The sequence below is a fragment of the Piliocolobus tephrosceles genome, chromosome 16 (assembly GCF_002776525.5).
Source record: "Piliocolobus tephrosceles isolate RC106 chromosome 16, ASM277652v3, whole genome shotgun sequence".
Classification (NCBI taxonomy): domain Eukaryota; kingdom Metazoa; phylum Chordata; class Mammalia; order Primates; family Cercopithecidae; genus Piliocolobus; species Piliocolobus tephrosceles.
The window spans coordinates 52,591,208-52,606,640 of NC_045449.1; the positions used below are offsets into that span (position 1 = coordinate 52,591,208).

A 15,433-nucleotide genomic window follows, 5' to 3' on the forward strand; every position below is an offset into this window, starting at 1 on the left:
ATGCCTGTGATCCCAGCACTATGGGAGACCAAGAAGGGTGGATCACTTGAGATCGGGAGTTCGAGACCAGCCTGACCAACATGGAGAAACCCAGTCTCTAATAAAAATACAAAATTAGCCAGGCATGGTGGCACGTGCCTGTAATCCCAGCTACTTGTGAAGCTGAGGCAGGAGAATCAGCTGAACCCGGGAGGCGGAGGCTGCAGTGAGCTGAGATCGCGCCATTGCACTCCAGCCTGGGCAACAAGAGCAAAACTCCATCTCAAACAAAAAATTATAATCAAAAGCATTCCTTAGGCACTCCAAGGAAGGGTTAAGGGGTGAGATCTGTGAGACCGAGGGCAGGGCTCTGAGACCCCTACCCCTGCCTGAACCAGATCTGCCCAAGTGCTTTACTTATTAGTCTCCCTTAAAATGCCATCTAAACACAGCTTTTTTTTTTTTTTTTTAAAGAGACAGCATCTTGCTGTCACCAGGTTGGAGTGCATCCTGGAGCACACTGGTACAATCACAGCTCACTGCAGCCTTAACCTCCCTGGCTCAAGTGATCCTCCCACCTCAGTCTCCCAAGTAGCTGGGACTACAGGCATGTACCATCACATCTGTCTAATTTTTTTAAACTTATTTTTTGTAGAGACGGGGGTCTCACTATGCCACCCAGAATGGTCTTGAGATCCTGCCTCGGCCTCGTAAAGTGCTGGGACTACAGGCGTGAGCCACTGCACCTGGCCTAAACTTAGGCTCCTAAAGCAAACATGGCACTTCTGGAAATCATCTACTCCAATCTCACCTCCAGATTTAACTATCCAAGGATCAAGCTAACATTTATACTAACATTTACAGAGCACTTTCTAAGTATTAGGCTTTTAAGATATCTTATTAACCCTTCATACCAATCCTAGGAAATGGATATTATTTCCACATTTACAGTTGGGAAATTTAAGGCTAAGAAAGATGAAATGACTTAGCCAGGAACAACACGAGGAATGAAGTTATCAAAGCCCTTGTTCTTTTTTCCATAACCGACTGCCTGCCTTTGCAACGACACTAACTCCACCTCTTGAACTGCTTAAAGCTCCACATCATTTTAGCAACTAAAACTTAGGAGTCAAAAGTGCTTCCTACCAAACCCAGTTGATACTCACTTCCCCGCATTTACAGAATTAAGACTAGTAGTGGGGACAGGAAGATGTGGGACACATGATGAAGAGCTTCCTCCCAGGCCTGCTGTTTCCCACTAATTAATCACCTCCATTCCTTTCATAGTATCTCTTAGGCTTTCTAGATCTTACAAGGTCTCTTCCCTTCTCCCTTTCTCACCTTCTCTAAGTCTACATTCCCATGTAGGCTAAATCAAAAGCTGTTTTTTTTTTTTTTTTTTTTTTTTGAGACGGAGTCTTGCTGTGTCACCAAGGCTGGAGTGCAGTGGCGCTATCTCGCTCACTGCAAGCTCTGCCTCCCGGGTTCACACCATTCTCCTGCCTCAGCCTCTCGAGTAGCTGGGACTACAGGCGCCCGCCACCACGTCCGGCTAATTTTTTGTATTTTTAGTAGAGACAGGGTTTCATCGTGCTAACCAGGATGGTCTCGATCTCCGGACCTTGAGATCCGCCGGCCTTGGCCTCCCAAAGTGCTGGGATTACAGGCATGAGCCACTGCGCCTGGCCAAAGGCTCAGTTCTTTAAATCAAGTTCTGACCAGAGGCATGTGGATCTGAAAGTTTACTTCTCAGCTCACCGACCATTTGTGCCTCCAAACAGTCCTGTAACAAACAGTTCTATGTATGTGACTATAGCCTTTTCCCCATAATCCACCTACACAACACTCCCAACCCTGGACCCCCTTCTTAAATTACACCCTGCACTATATTTCTGGATGAGTCCTTGGGGGTGAAAAGAGAGGGTAAATAGTAGGAAGAAGAGACTCTAAAGGGAAAGGTCAAACCAGATAGACATACCATCTTAGGGGTACCTTGGATCCTTTCCCCTGGGGCCTCTAAAGGACGCACAAACCTGAGACATGAGTGATGGTTAAAAAAATTTGGGTTTTATTGTTTTTGCTAAATAATACTAAAAAAAAAAAAATTCATTTTGAAGGCAGGGCTTGAATTATTTAATTTTGATCCATTTATTTAATTAAAAAAAAAGGAAGGGGAAAGAGATCATGGCCAAAAAAATAGTAGTTAACCCCCACCCCACCCCGAAAGCTCTAGCCAGTCATGTGAGCTTCACCCACATTCCACTCAGTGCCTGATATTCGGATGGTGGCATGCTCTGCCCCATGAGACTGCCTGAAGGCACGGGGCAATGGGTGCCAATTTTAGCTCTCAGCAGGTTAGTCAACCAGACAAACTGGTGGGCTAAAGTCCAGAAATTATTTCCAGGTTTTCTGCTCATTGGCTGAGCACATACAAACTGTCATAAGCTTGTAAAATTTAAGGGGAGTTGGGGTGGGGCATAAGAGCAAGAGGACAGCAGGAGAAGAGAAATTACGGATCACCCAAGCTTTTTCCTGGGTTGTGGCTCTGGATATAGATTTAAAGAGAGGTCAGAGTAAATGGACTCCAGGTTTCTTATCAAAGAAAACTATCCCTCAAAGAGGAGCTGAGATGTGCCATGCAAAAGAATTCTTCCTGCAGAGGCACAGGAGAAAGGGCAGCTGACTCTCTCATGTGGAGAGAGTGACGAGGAAGTTCTTCTAGTACCATGAAGTAAGACAGGCAGAGGGAGAATCCTGAGGTTTGGGCCAAATGTGAGACTGGTACACACACAGTTAAAGACTAAAAAGCCATCAGGAACCCTCAAAGCCAAATTCTATCTGCACACTGGCTCTACAAACTTCACAGCAAGAATCTCTTGCACCAAGTCAAGTTAGAGGCCTGGCTATGGATGGTGGGGAGGGCAATACATATTTATTTTCAGAGGGATGAGGTGGGAAGAATAGCCATGATCTAGTAAAAAGAGACCTGCAAGAAGCAGAAAATATTTAGAGAACATTTTAATATATATTTTCATATATATATTTAAAGTTAAGAAAAATAAAACTAATTCAAGCCATGCCCTGTGCAAAAAAAAAAAAAAAAAAAAAAAAAAAAAGAAAAAAAAACAAAGAAAAATTTAAAGTGAGACCTTTGCTGCTCTGGTCTCAACTTAAGAATCACAGTCAGCTTGTTACTTTTATTTTGGAAGAAAAGATGTAAAAGTTTCTTTCAATCATTCAGAAGGCAAGTGTAGCCACTTATAAAAACAGAATGGCAGGAACAGACTAGGAAAGGAAAGTCAGAAGTAAAAGGGCAGAGTGGGAAAAGAATTTTCAAAAATAAAATTAACAAGGTGACTGTTCCAGAAGAGGGCTGTGAAAAGGACATGGTGGACCGAAGTCTGTTAGTCAAGTAATGATTCAACTTTTAAATTATTCTCTTGTTCTTTTTTGTTGGGTGTTTTGTTTGTTCAAGTCTAAGATTTGGAAATGCTGACCCTTTGTTAAGAGCCAACAGGACATATAGGATCCCTTCCCTCCCCCGGCCTGCCTCCGCTGAAGCCACCACCAGCGCCTCCTTGGCTGGATGCTGGAAGAGTCCTCCATGTGTACGGACTCAGGATGACAGGGCAGCCTCCTTCTGTGGTTGCTGGGCTTGTGAACGTTGCAGTATCTTTTGGCTTTCCACGTCTCTAAAATGTTTTTCAACCTGAAACAAGACCAGGCAACACAGGTCAATAAGGGAGATGGGCAAGAAAGGTCTCCCAAACAATCCAACCCAGGTTTCCACAGCCCCATCCCGGCTGTCCAGCCCATGTACTATCCAGGCACCTTTGCCTTTGCTGTCTATTGGCCTTCCCAACCACAAGGTAGGCCAGGGCCTCCCGCTGCAGCTACATTTTTTTTGCAGTTTCCACTAAGATTGGCTAGAAGAAGGTGAATCTACAAACTAAACTATAAAATACAATGAGGGGAGATAATCATGACCTAAACTCCTACTCTCTTCTATACACAAGCACAAAATGAAAAGCTGGTGGGGGGATTAGTCTTATCATACCTCCTACATCTACAATGTTGGTCTCTCAATGTTCCTCAGAGAACAAAAAAAAAGCAGGAGTGTTTTGTAAGTTTGTTTTAACAAATGCTAAGTCCAGTGATGTATGCAGGGCCAGAGATACCAACAGCAACTGATTTATACCAACCAGATCTTTCTAGAAGGGTATCTGCAGCTAAGAAAAACCCAGTATGGGGCCAGGCATGGTGGCTCATACCTGCAATCCCAGCACTTTGGGAGGCCGAGGTGGGTAGATCACTTCAGGTCAGGAGTTCGAGACCAGCCTGGCCAACATGGTGAAACCCCATCTCTAGCCGGGTGTGGTAGAATATGCCTGCAGTCCCAGGTACTCGGGAGGCTGAGGCAGGAGAATCGCTTGAACCCGGGAGGCGGAGCTTGCAGTGATCTGAGATCGCACCACTGCACTCCAGCGTGGGCGACAGAGCGAGACTCTGTCTCTAAAAAAGAAAAACTCAATATGGGATGAGAGAAACTGCTCAGGCCCAACACCACGGAACAGGCTTGCTAATTCCAAAAAGCCAGCAAAGGACATAGGGTCACCCACTCACTTCACTCCATATCACCCAGTGGTTCCATTCCCACAGGAGTAGCCAAGCCACAGCTGCAGAGCCCCACAGTGCAGGAAGGCCAGACAGTGATGCTATAGGAGGCAGAGACTGTAGCACAATGTCCTGCTCTGGTGCTAAAGACTGAAGGCCCGAGGAACCATCCTCTCTCCCCTAAAGTTTCAAGGCTCCTTTACTTACTATTTTGCGTACATGGCTCAGTGCACTCCCCTCTTTGCCTTTACAGTTTTCCACTTGATATGGGGGTGTAATAACAACTTCTTCCATGACTACGATGTTTTTTTCTTGCCATTTACAGTCTTTAATGCTGGAAGGAGAAGACAGCAGGCGAAATGTAACCTCTTGGGGGCATCCTACATCTCCTGTCTGATGAATAAATAACTCCAGACGGCTGATCCCAAGTTCCCAGCTCACCACTCAGCCAACAACTAGACGCCAGCAGCCCATATAGTAGCCAAGAAACATTCCTTGGGTGCCACTGGCTAGAAAAGCAATGAAACTCATGCACATTTATTCTTAGGAGAGCCCAGAAATTGTTACTCTGAAGCATCAGAGACCTGGAGAGTCATAAAAATGTGATGGTAGCCTCAAGAATCCAAACTAAGATAGTAGCCTAGGGCAGAGGCTGGCAAACTTTTTCTCTTAAGGGTCTCTTAACAAACATTTTAGGCTTTGCAGGCCATATCGTCTGTTACAACTAGCACTGAGTTCTGCCATAAATTGCAAAAGTAGCCATGGACAATAGGTAAAACAGATGAGCAGATCTGGTCTGCTGGCATAGTTTGCCAACCATTGGCCTAGGGAGAAACACCACCTGTAGAAAGACAGGAGAACAGGCTGGGCGCGGTGGCTCACACCTGTAATCTCAGCGCTTTGGGAGGCTGAGGCAGGTAGACTGCTTGAGTCCAGGAGTTGGAGACCAGCTTGGGCAACATGGCAAAAACTCGTCTCTACTAAAAATAGATACAAAAAATTAGCCAGTAGTGGTGGCATCCGTCCGTAGTCCCAGTTACTCCAGAGGCTGAGGTGGGAGAATCACCTGAGCCGGGGAGATCGAGGCTACAGTAAGCTAAAATTGCACCACTGCACTCCAACCTAGGCGGTAAAAGTGAGACCCTGTATAAAAAAAAAAAAAAAGAGAGAGAACTCAGGCGTGGTGGCTCACGCCTGTAATCCCAGCACTTTGGGAGGCCAAAAAGGGTGGACCATGAGGTCAGGAGATCGAGACCATCCTGGCCAACATTATGAAACGCTGTTTCTACTAAAAATACAAAAATTAGCTGGGCGTGGGGCTGCACGCCTGTAGTCCCACTTACTGGGGAGGGTGAAGCAGGAGAATCGCTTGAACCTGGGAGGCAGAGATTGCAGTGAGCCAAGATTGAACCACTGGACTCCAGCCTGGTGACAGAGTGAGACTCTGACTCAAAAAAAAAAAAAAAAAAAAGAGAACAAACTCCCCATCTTCTCTGACCCTATCACCTATAATGGGAGCTGCTCTTCAGACTGGCTCTTCTCAATTATCAGACAGTTGGGCACTTGCCAGACTGGGAAAACCCATTCCAGTTCACGCTTGGGAAGCCCCAGGGCAGCTGATGTGACTGAGAGTTCCTTCACATACCTGTAAATGTTCAGATACTCACACCACGGCCTCAAACAGCTCTGATGCCAGCTGCCATCTGTGCACCAGATCCAGGGTGGTTAAACAGAGTAACAGAAGGCAGTGTGGGGTGGGGAGTGGGGGTGGAGAGGGGTGTCAAATGTTCCAGTTTTTCAGCAGCTAGGGAAGCTAGTGGAGAGTCAAATGACTTCTGCTGTGAAAAAATGTCTTTTTTTTTTTTGAGACGGAGTTTTGCTCTTGTTGCCCAGGCTGGAGTGCAGTGGCGTGATCTCGGCTCACCACAACCTCCACCTCCAGGGTTCAAGCGAATCTCCTGCCTCAGCCTGCTGAGTAGCTGGGATTACAGGCATGCACCACCACACCTGGCTAATTTTGTATTTTTAGTAGAGATGGAGGTTTCACCATGTTGGTCAGGCTGCTTCGGAACTCCCGACCTCAGGTGATTTACTGCCTGAGCCTCCCAAAGTGCTGGGATTACAGGCATGAGCCACCGCACCTGACCCAAAATGTCTTTTAAGAGGTGGTAAGAAGGTGACCTGCTCTAACTCCGTGTTCATCCCAATCTATATTGGGAAAAGTGATATAGATACAACTTTCCCTTAATAAAAACTGCATCAGCTTTTAGAGAAAGGCACAAAACAACAAAACCAAAGAGAAGAAATCACTAGTTCTAAGTTATGGACTACTAGGTCTAGAAGGGATCCTTAGGGATAATCTAATCCAAAACTAAGTTTTACAGACAAGAAACTGAAGACCAGAGAAGACAACTTGTCTGCGATTACACTATTCTTCTGTGTGGAAAGGGGGCTACAGCACCCGCACCTCTGGATGCCGGCGTTTTGCCAATACCCTACCAGCTTCCCCAGTAGACTTTTAGGAGACAACCACCCAAAAGCCTGCCACCAGACAGCACAACCAGGTCGCATTACCCCAGGACAAAAGACCTCTCCAATCCCCCAACTCACGTCTTGTGAATGGTCTGGAAGAGCTGCTGGCCCTCTAGAGAGACACCAGCACTGATTGCATAGGCCTGGCTCAGCTTCTCCTCCTTTTCTGTCCGTGCTTTGCTGGCAAGCTAGGGTGGAAGAGAGGAAAGAGACTCAGAATAGGATTCGTCTTCATTCTTCCCAACAGTCAGGACCTAAGCTGAAGAAAGGAGGCCAGGAAAGACTGGTTTGGACAGATTTCTGTTTTCTCAGAAATGAAAAGTGAAACAAATTTTAAAAATCCACAACATACCTGAACAGTTACCGGTATTCCAGGAAAATGTTCCTTCCTTCCTTCTAATACTTACTGCATACCTACCATGTGCCAGACATTCACTATGCTAGGCTAAATACAGCCTGAAGTGGGTGGGGGAGACAGACTATAAAAAAGTAACCGAAAACAAGGTAATTTCAGACAGTGATAAGCACTAGGAAGAAAATAAAGTACTTTTAAAATTATAGAGTGTGGCTGGGGGACTATGTGATGGCAAATGATGGTCAGAGATTTAAAAATATATACATTTCCGACCAGGGGTGGTGGCTCATGCTTATAATCCCAGCACTTTGGGAGGCCGAGGCAGGTGGATCACATGGTCAGGAGGTCAAGACCAGCCTGGCCAAGATGGTTGAAACCCTGTTTCTATTAAAAATACAAAAAAAAAAAAAAAAAATTAGCCAGGCGTGGTGGGGGCCTCCTATAATTGCAGCTACTTGGAAGGCTGAGGCAGAGAATTGCTTGAACCCAGGAGGAGATGGTTGCAGGGAGTCAAGATCGTGCCACTGCACTCTAGCCTGGGTGACAGAGCAAGACTCCGTCTCAAAAAAAAAAAAAAAATAATACATATTCTCACACACACACACACACACACACACACACTTCTAACTGGGTGTATCACTGAGATCGGGAGTTCGAGACCAGGCTGGCCAACATGGTGAAACCCCATCTCTACTAAAATTACAAAAATTAGCCGGGCATGGTGGTGCACGCCTTTAATCCCAGCTACTCAGAAGGCTGAGGCAGCAGAATCACTTGAACCCAGCAGGCAGACGTTGCAGTGAGCCGAGGTCATGCTACTGTACTCCAGCCTGGGCAAAGAAGCGAGACTCTGTCTCTTAAAAAAAATATATATATATATATATGTATACACACACACACACACACACACACACACACACACACAATCTCCATGTTAAGATGAAAATTAGGAACGTTTATGAGCTGTTGCGCTAGAGCCTCCAGTTTAAAAATTAATACATACGGCCGGGCGCGGTGGCTCAAGCCTGTAATCCCAGCACTTTGGGAGGCCGAGACGGGCGGATCACGAGGTCAGGAGATCGAGACCATCCTGGCTAAACGGTGAAACCCCATCTCTACTAAAAATACAAAAACTAGCTGGGCGAGGTGGCGGGCGCCTGTAGTCTCAGCTACTCGGGAGGCTGAGGCAGGAGAATGGCGTAAACCCGGGAGGCGGAGCTTGCGGTGAGCTGAGATCCGGCCACTGCACTCCAGTCCGGGCGACAGAGCAAGACTCCGCCTCAAAAAAAAAAAAAAAAAAAAAGAAAAAATTAATACATACTACACCTTCACAGACCACAATTTGAGCCTCTAAAAACTCTTACAGGACATTATCTGTGCTCACATAAGGAGCCAGGACTCAAGTAAATCTAACCATAAACGTTGTCCACCTTTGCTTCAGCTAAAGGCAACCCTGTCCCGTTTTTGAGAAAAAGGAAGAGTCTGAATTCTACGTCATCTCTGTTCCTTCACTGCCCTCTGGTGGAACAATCCACAAACTGATCAAAAGAAAATCTAGTAAAATCTGGTAGTCTACTACAATCTAGTAAATTCTACCCCGTCTATCCCTATCACCTCTCCAGTACACCCCACACTACTGGTTGCTAGAGATTCCGGAGGTACAAATTTGTCAAGTGTAAGACAAAACAAATGTGCTAGACAAGGTAGTTAAAACAAAGGCAAACAATGCATCTTAAAAGTCCAACAAATAATCTGGAGACTTTTCACACCCATGAACATAAACAGCTGAGTCTAACAATGCCGCAGCACATGTGCAAACACACATGAAAACACACAATTTGTCCCCAAACATCAGTTCCTTAAATAAGAAGAGGCACTGGCCGGGCACGGTAGCTTACGCCTATAATCCCAGCACTCTGAGATGCCAAGGCGGACGGATCACCTGAGGTCAGGAGTTCGAGACCAACCTGGTCAACATGGTGAAACCCCGTGTCTACTAAAAATACAAAGATTAGATGGGTGTGGTGGTACGCGCCTTTAATCCAAGCTACTCAGGAGGCTGAGACAGGAGAATCGCTTGAATCCAGGAGGAGGAGACTGCAGTGAGCCGAGATCACACCACTGCACTCCAGCCTGGGCGACAGAGCAAGACACCGTCTCAAAAAAAGGCGGGGGGGGGACCATACCTACAGCATGTTCCAAAAGTACCTTGATGCTTGGAATCTCCAAACATTTATATTCTGCTTTTACAGTGATCCATCAAACCATAAACCAAGCATAGCTTTTTTTTCTTGAGTTTTGCTCTTGTTGCCCAGGCTGGAGTGCAATGGCGCAATCTCAGCTCACTGCAACCTCCGCCTCCCAGGTTCAAGTGATTCTCCTGTCTCAGCCTCCCGAGTAGCTGGGATTACAGGCACACACCACCACCCCCAGCTTTTTCTTTTTTTTTTTGGACGGAGTCTTGCTCTGTCGCCCAGGCTGGAGTGCAGTGGCGCAAGCTCTGCTCACTGCAAGCTCCGCCTCTGGGTTCACGTCATTCTCCTGCCTCAGCCTCCCGAGTAGCTGGGACTACAGGTGCCTGCCACCATGCCCGGATACATTTTTTTGTATTTTTTTAGTAGACATGGGGTTTCACTGTGTTAGCCAGAATGGTCTCGATCTCCTAACCTTGTGATCCGTCCACTTTGGCCTCCCAAAGTGCTGGGATTACAGGCATGAGCCACCATGCCCGGCCATTTTTTTGTATTTTTAGTAGAGACAGGGTTTCACCATGTTGGCCAGGCTGGTCTCGAACTCCTGACCTCAGGTGATCCACCTGCCTCAGCCTCCCAAAGTGCTGGTATTACAGGCGTGAGCCACCGCGCCCAGCTCCAAGCATAGTTTTATAGTAGGGGAAGTAAACCAAGTGTCTAATTCTTTGTTTATAAAATTAAGCACTTTGTCAAGGCTTAGGTTTGACTATGAAAAAAAAGGAGGCCTTCTATTGCCATGTGGCACTGGGTATTCTTGTCCTTGCAAGTTTCAAAGACTGTCTTAGGAAGGAGGAGCGGGTGTGAGCACAGAAGGCCAGCTCATGCTGTCATTTCAGCCTCCCTGGGTAAGAGAGGGAAGATGGCAAAACTCTGCAGTGATCTGAAGCCAGAGCTCCTTTTTCACAGGATCTCTAGGACGTGGAGATAAACAAATACAGCAGCAATATATATATAATCTTTCAAGACTGGCTGCCATTCTGGCCCCACCAGGCTATAACTTTACAGACAAATAAACACACAGGCTGACAGCATTCGAAGCAGTGGCAATCCCAACTGTAGCAAGAAAGCCTTGTAGCTTCTATGTAGTTTCTATGGAAAGAGAGCTGCTAATGATGTATTTTAAGCAGCAACAAGCAACGCTTACTCAAGCACCAAAAACACCCTGGTAACAAGAAGTTTCCCTTTTTTTTTTTTTTTTTTTTTGAGACGGAGTCTTGCTCTGTGGCCCATGCTGGTACAGTGGTGCGATCTCAGCTCATTGCAACCTAAGAAGGAGTTTCCTAGAATTTTGCTTTCCAAACAATGCCTTAAGAAAATCTGAATTCAGCCAGCGCCATGGCTCACGCCTGTAATCCCAGAATTTTGGGAGGCTGAGGTGGGAGGATCACTTAAGCCCAGTAGTTACAGACCAGTCTGGGCGACATAGTGGGACCCTGCCTCTATTTAAAAAAAAAAAAAAAATCTTCAAGGAACGAAGGAAAAACTGGAGGGTGGCAGAGCTCCTGGGAAGCATCTAGTGGTCAGGCAGGCATTTACCTTACAAGCAGACTGGAGGATCTCACTTTGAAACCTCAATCCCCTTTAAAAACATTTATTCCTGAAAATCAAAATCATCTCCAAATGCTGGGTCAGAGAAAGCTGCTTCTATAAAGCTTGTGTTGACTAGATAGTCTGAACGCTCAAAGAGTAAAATGTCTTTGTCACCTACATAGTAGCTTAAAAACATAACATCACCCCATTTAGTAAGAGACAAGAGTTGGCTCAGGAAACCAGGCATCTATGCAGAATGTTTAAGAATGGAACTGACAAATTAAGCTAGAGAAGGGGAGGAAAGAAAGCTGGAAGAAGAGCCACTTGAATTTTTGCCAGAGAGAAAATAAAATGGATATAAATCTCAGCCAGAAGTGATTCTTTAGACAGGCTGAGTAACAATGACACACTGGTTATAGAACAACGATTTCAAAATACACCCCCACCCCCGCCAAAATACCAGTTGTGCAAGTAAGTGCAATCTCCCCTAAATGCTCCAAAAGCAAAGGAGAATGGATTAGACAATTCTCCATTTCAATTCTAATGCAAACAGATCCCAAATGCTAAATGATGTAAGGGGGCACTTGGAAAAGTCAGCAGAAATGACTGTAAGCTGACTACGTATTTTCAGTTTGCCCCCAATATCCCCAACCTACAGTAATGCTTTAAGGATCCGGACTGAGCTACAGGGATCTGCTTTTAACAGGAAGCTGTACAAATGTGATAAAATCTCCTAGAGAGGACCCCATCAATTAGGGGTCCCCATCAATGGGGGCGACCGCTGTCAATAAAAGAAATTGGGGGTGGGGAGAGGAAGATTACCTTGTCCTTTTAGTTATGAAAACTCATACAGAACACGAATATGCCTTCTTTTGTAAAGCAAACGATTATCACTCTACCCTCAATTTAGCTACCGTACAAATCTAAACTTTCCCACATATTTTTGCAAATGACTATATACCTATAAATGGCCCAATTATTCCAAGTTAGTAAGTTTATGGTTTTTGTCAAACCACTGGAGAAAACCAATAAAAGCTGCCCTCAGTAGAGAAAGTGTAGAATGTGCCTTTTAGGCTTGGGAGGGCCACCAAGATTACTTTTTAAAATCTTTCTTTTTTTTTTGAGACGAAGTCTTGCTCTGTCACCCAGGCTAGAGGGCAGTGGTGCGATATTGGCTCACTGCAACCTCCGCCTCCCAGGTTCAAGAGATTCTCCTGCCTCAGCCTCCCAAGTAGCTGGGATTACAGGTGCTCACCACCACGCCTGGCTAATTTTTGTATTTTTAGTAGAGACAAGGTTTCACCATGTTAGCCAGGCTGGTCTCCAACTCCTGACCTCGTGATCTGCCCGCCTCGGCCTCCCAAAGTGCTGGGATTACAAGAGTGAGCCACCACGCCTGGCCTTAAATCTATTTCTATATTTTTTCCTTTACTAGATATTTCAAATAAATGGAACCACACAGTATGTTGATTTCTATAGTTTTTCCTTTACCAGATATTTCATATAAATGCAATCATACAATATGTTGACTTATGTCTCTGGCTTCTTTCACTTAGCATATTTCTGAGGTTCATCCATTTTGTTTCATGTACCAATAGTTTTTTAAATTGCTAGATAGCATTCCACTATGAGGATACAGTTCTTTTATATATTTATTCACTAGTTGATGGACAATTGATCAAAATCTGAATTGTTCCCAGTTTTGTTTTTTGTGTTTTCTGAAACAGAGTCTCACTCTATCACCTAGGCCAGAATGCAACGACACAATCTCAGCTCAATGCAACCTCCACCCACTGGGCTCAAGCAATCCTCCCACCTCAGCTTCCCAAGTTAACTGGGACCACAGACGCACACCACCACCCCCGGCTAAGTTTTAGTATTTTTTTGTAGAGATGGAGTTTAACCATGTTGCCCACGATGGTCTTGAACTCCTGAGCTCAAACGATCCACCCACCTTGGCCTCCTAAGGTGCTGGGATTATAGATGTGAGCCACCCTAGCCGGCTGTTTCCAGTTTTTGGCAGCAATCACACACAAGTCTTTGTGCATGTAAAAGTAAAAACATTTTACTTTTTAAAAGTAAGAAGTCTCTGTGTGTGGACATGTTTTTACTTTTGTTGGGTAGATACCTAAGAGTAGAATTTCTGGGTCATACAGTAAATGTTTAACTTTTAAAGTAACTGTCTTCCTCAATTGAAGTTTCCTCAAAAACAAAACAAAAGGCGGGGGCTCATGCCTGTAATCCCAGCACTTTGGGAGGCTGAGGCAAGTGGATCACAAGGTCAGGAGATCGAGACCATCCTGGTTAACATGGTGAAACCCTGTCTCTACTAAAAATGCAAAAAATCAGTCAGGTGTGGTGGCAGGCACCTGTAGTCCCAGCTACTGGGGAGGCTGAGGCAGGAGAAGGGCATGAACCCAGGAGGCAGAGCTTGCAGTGAGCCGAGATCCTGCCACTGCACTCCAGCCTGGGGGACAGAGCTAGACTCCGTCTCAAAAAAAAAAAAAAAGAACTGTCAAATTGTTTTCTACGGTGATTGTAACATTTTACATTGTCACCAGTAATGTTTTATAGTTTTTTGGGTTTTTCTTTTTTTTTTTTTTTTGAGACAGAGTCTTGCTCTGTCACCCAGGCTGGAGTGCAGTGGCCAGATCTCCGCTCGCTGCAAGCTCCGCCCCCCGGGTTCACGCCATTCTCCTGCCTCAGCCTCCCGAGTAGCTGGGACTACAGGTGCCCACCACCTCGCCCAGCTAGTTTTTTGTATTTTTTAGTAGAGACAGGGTTTCACAGGGTTGCCAGGATGGTCTCGATCTCCTGACCTCGTGATCTGCCCGTCTCGGCCTCCCAAAGTGCTGGGATTATAGGCTTGAGCCACCACGCCCGGCAGTTTTTTGGTTTTTTTTTGACAGAGTCTCTGACTGTCACCCGGGCTGGAATGCAATGGTGACATCTACAAGTCTCTCTCTCTCTCTCTTATTTATTTATTTATTTTTGAGACAGAGTCTCACTCACTCTGTCACCCAGGCTGGAGTGCAGTGGCGCAATCTCGGCTCACTGCAACCTCTGCCACCCAGGTTCAAGCTATTCTCTGCCTCAGCTTCCCAAGTAGCTGGGATTATGGGCGCCCGCCACCACGCCCGGCTAATTTTTGTATTTTTAGTAGAGATGGGGTTTCACTATGTTGGCCAGGCTGGTCTCGAATTCCTGACCTCGTGATCCGCCCGCCTCAACCTCCCAAAGTGCTGGGATTACAGGCATGAGCCACAGCGCCCAGCCCTAATGTTTGATAGTTCTGAATCTGCTACCTACTCACCAATACTGGGTACTGTTAGCCTTTCTGATCTTAGCCATTTTAGCAGAAGTGTAGCAGTTTCACACTGTGGTTTTCACTTGTACTTCCTTTATGTCTACTGATATCAAGCATCTTATGTGCTTATTTGTATTTACTGCATCTTCTCTGATACAGTTTTCAAAGCTTTTGCTCATTTTTTTTTTTTTTTTTTTTTTTTTTTTTGAGGCAGAGTCTTGCTCTGTCGCCCGGACTGGAGTGCAGTGGCCGGATCTCAGCTCACTGCAAGCTCCGCCTCCTGGGTTTACGCCATTCTCCTGCCTCAGCCTCCCGAGTAGCTGAGATTACAGGCGCCCGCCACCTCGCCCAGCTAGTTTTTGTATTTTTAGTAGAGACGGGGTTTCACTGTGTTAGCCAGGATGGTCTCGATCTCCTGACCTCGTGATCCGCCCGTCTCGGCCTCCCAAAGTGCTGGGATTACAGGCTTGAGCCACCGTGCCCGGCCTTTTGCTCATTTTTTAATTGGACTGGCTTTTTTTTTTTTTTGAGATGGAATCTCGCTCTGTCACCCAGACTGGAGTGCAGTGGCGCCATCTTGGCTTACCGCAACCTCTGCCTCCCGGGTTCAAGCAATTCTCCTGCCTCAGCCTCCCAAGTAGCTAGGACTACAGGCCCCTGCCACTACGCCCAGCTAATTTTTGTATTTTTAGTAGAGAGGGGGTTTCACCATATTGGTCAGGCTGGTCTCCAACTCCTGACCTCAAGTGATTCACCTGCCTCGGCCTCCCAAAGTGCTAGGATTACAGGCATGAGCCACCATGCCCAGCCTGAACTTATTATCATTATTATTATTTTCCTTTTTTTTTTTTTTTTTTTTTTTTT

At 45.8% G+C, this 15,433-nt stretch overlaps 1 protein-coding gene across 2 annotated transcripts in view; it reads right to left on the minus strand.

Moving 5' to 3' along the window:
• Window positions 1–2,024: 2,024 nt before the first annotated feature.
• LSM12 (LSM12 homolog) overlaps window positions 2,025–15,433 on the minus strand; it is a 37,665-nt gene continuing 24,256 nt past the window's right edge. Inside the window, exons 3-5 of one of the 2 annotated variants that reach the window (XM_023191481.2) lie at window positions 7,204–7,313; window positions 4,801–4,927; window positions 2,025–3,688 (exon numbers count right to left, since the gene is read on the minus strand). In XM_023191481.2, coding sequence (XP_023047249.1) covers window positions 3,596–3,688; window positions 4,801–4,927; window positions 7,204–7,313 — 330 coding nt within the window. In that variant the 3' untranslated portion in view covers window positions 2,025–3,595. Of the gene's footprint in view, window positions 3,689–4,293; window positions 4,492–4,800; window positions 4,928–7,203; window positions 7,314–15,433 lie in introns of those variants that run through there. The other variant, XM_031934401.1, reaches the window with a different exon arrangement.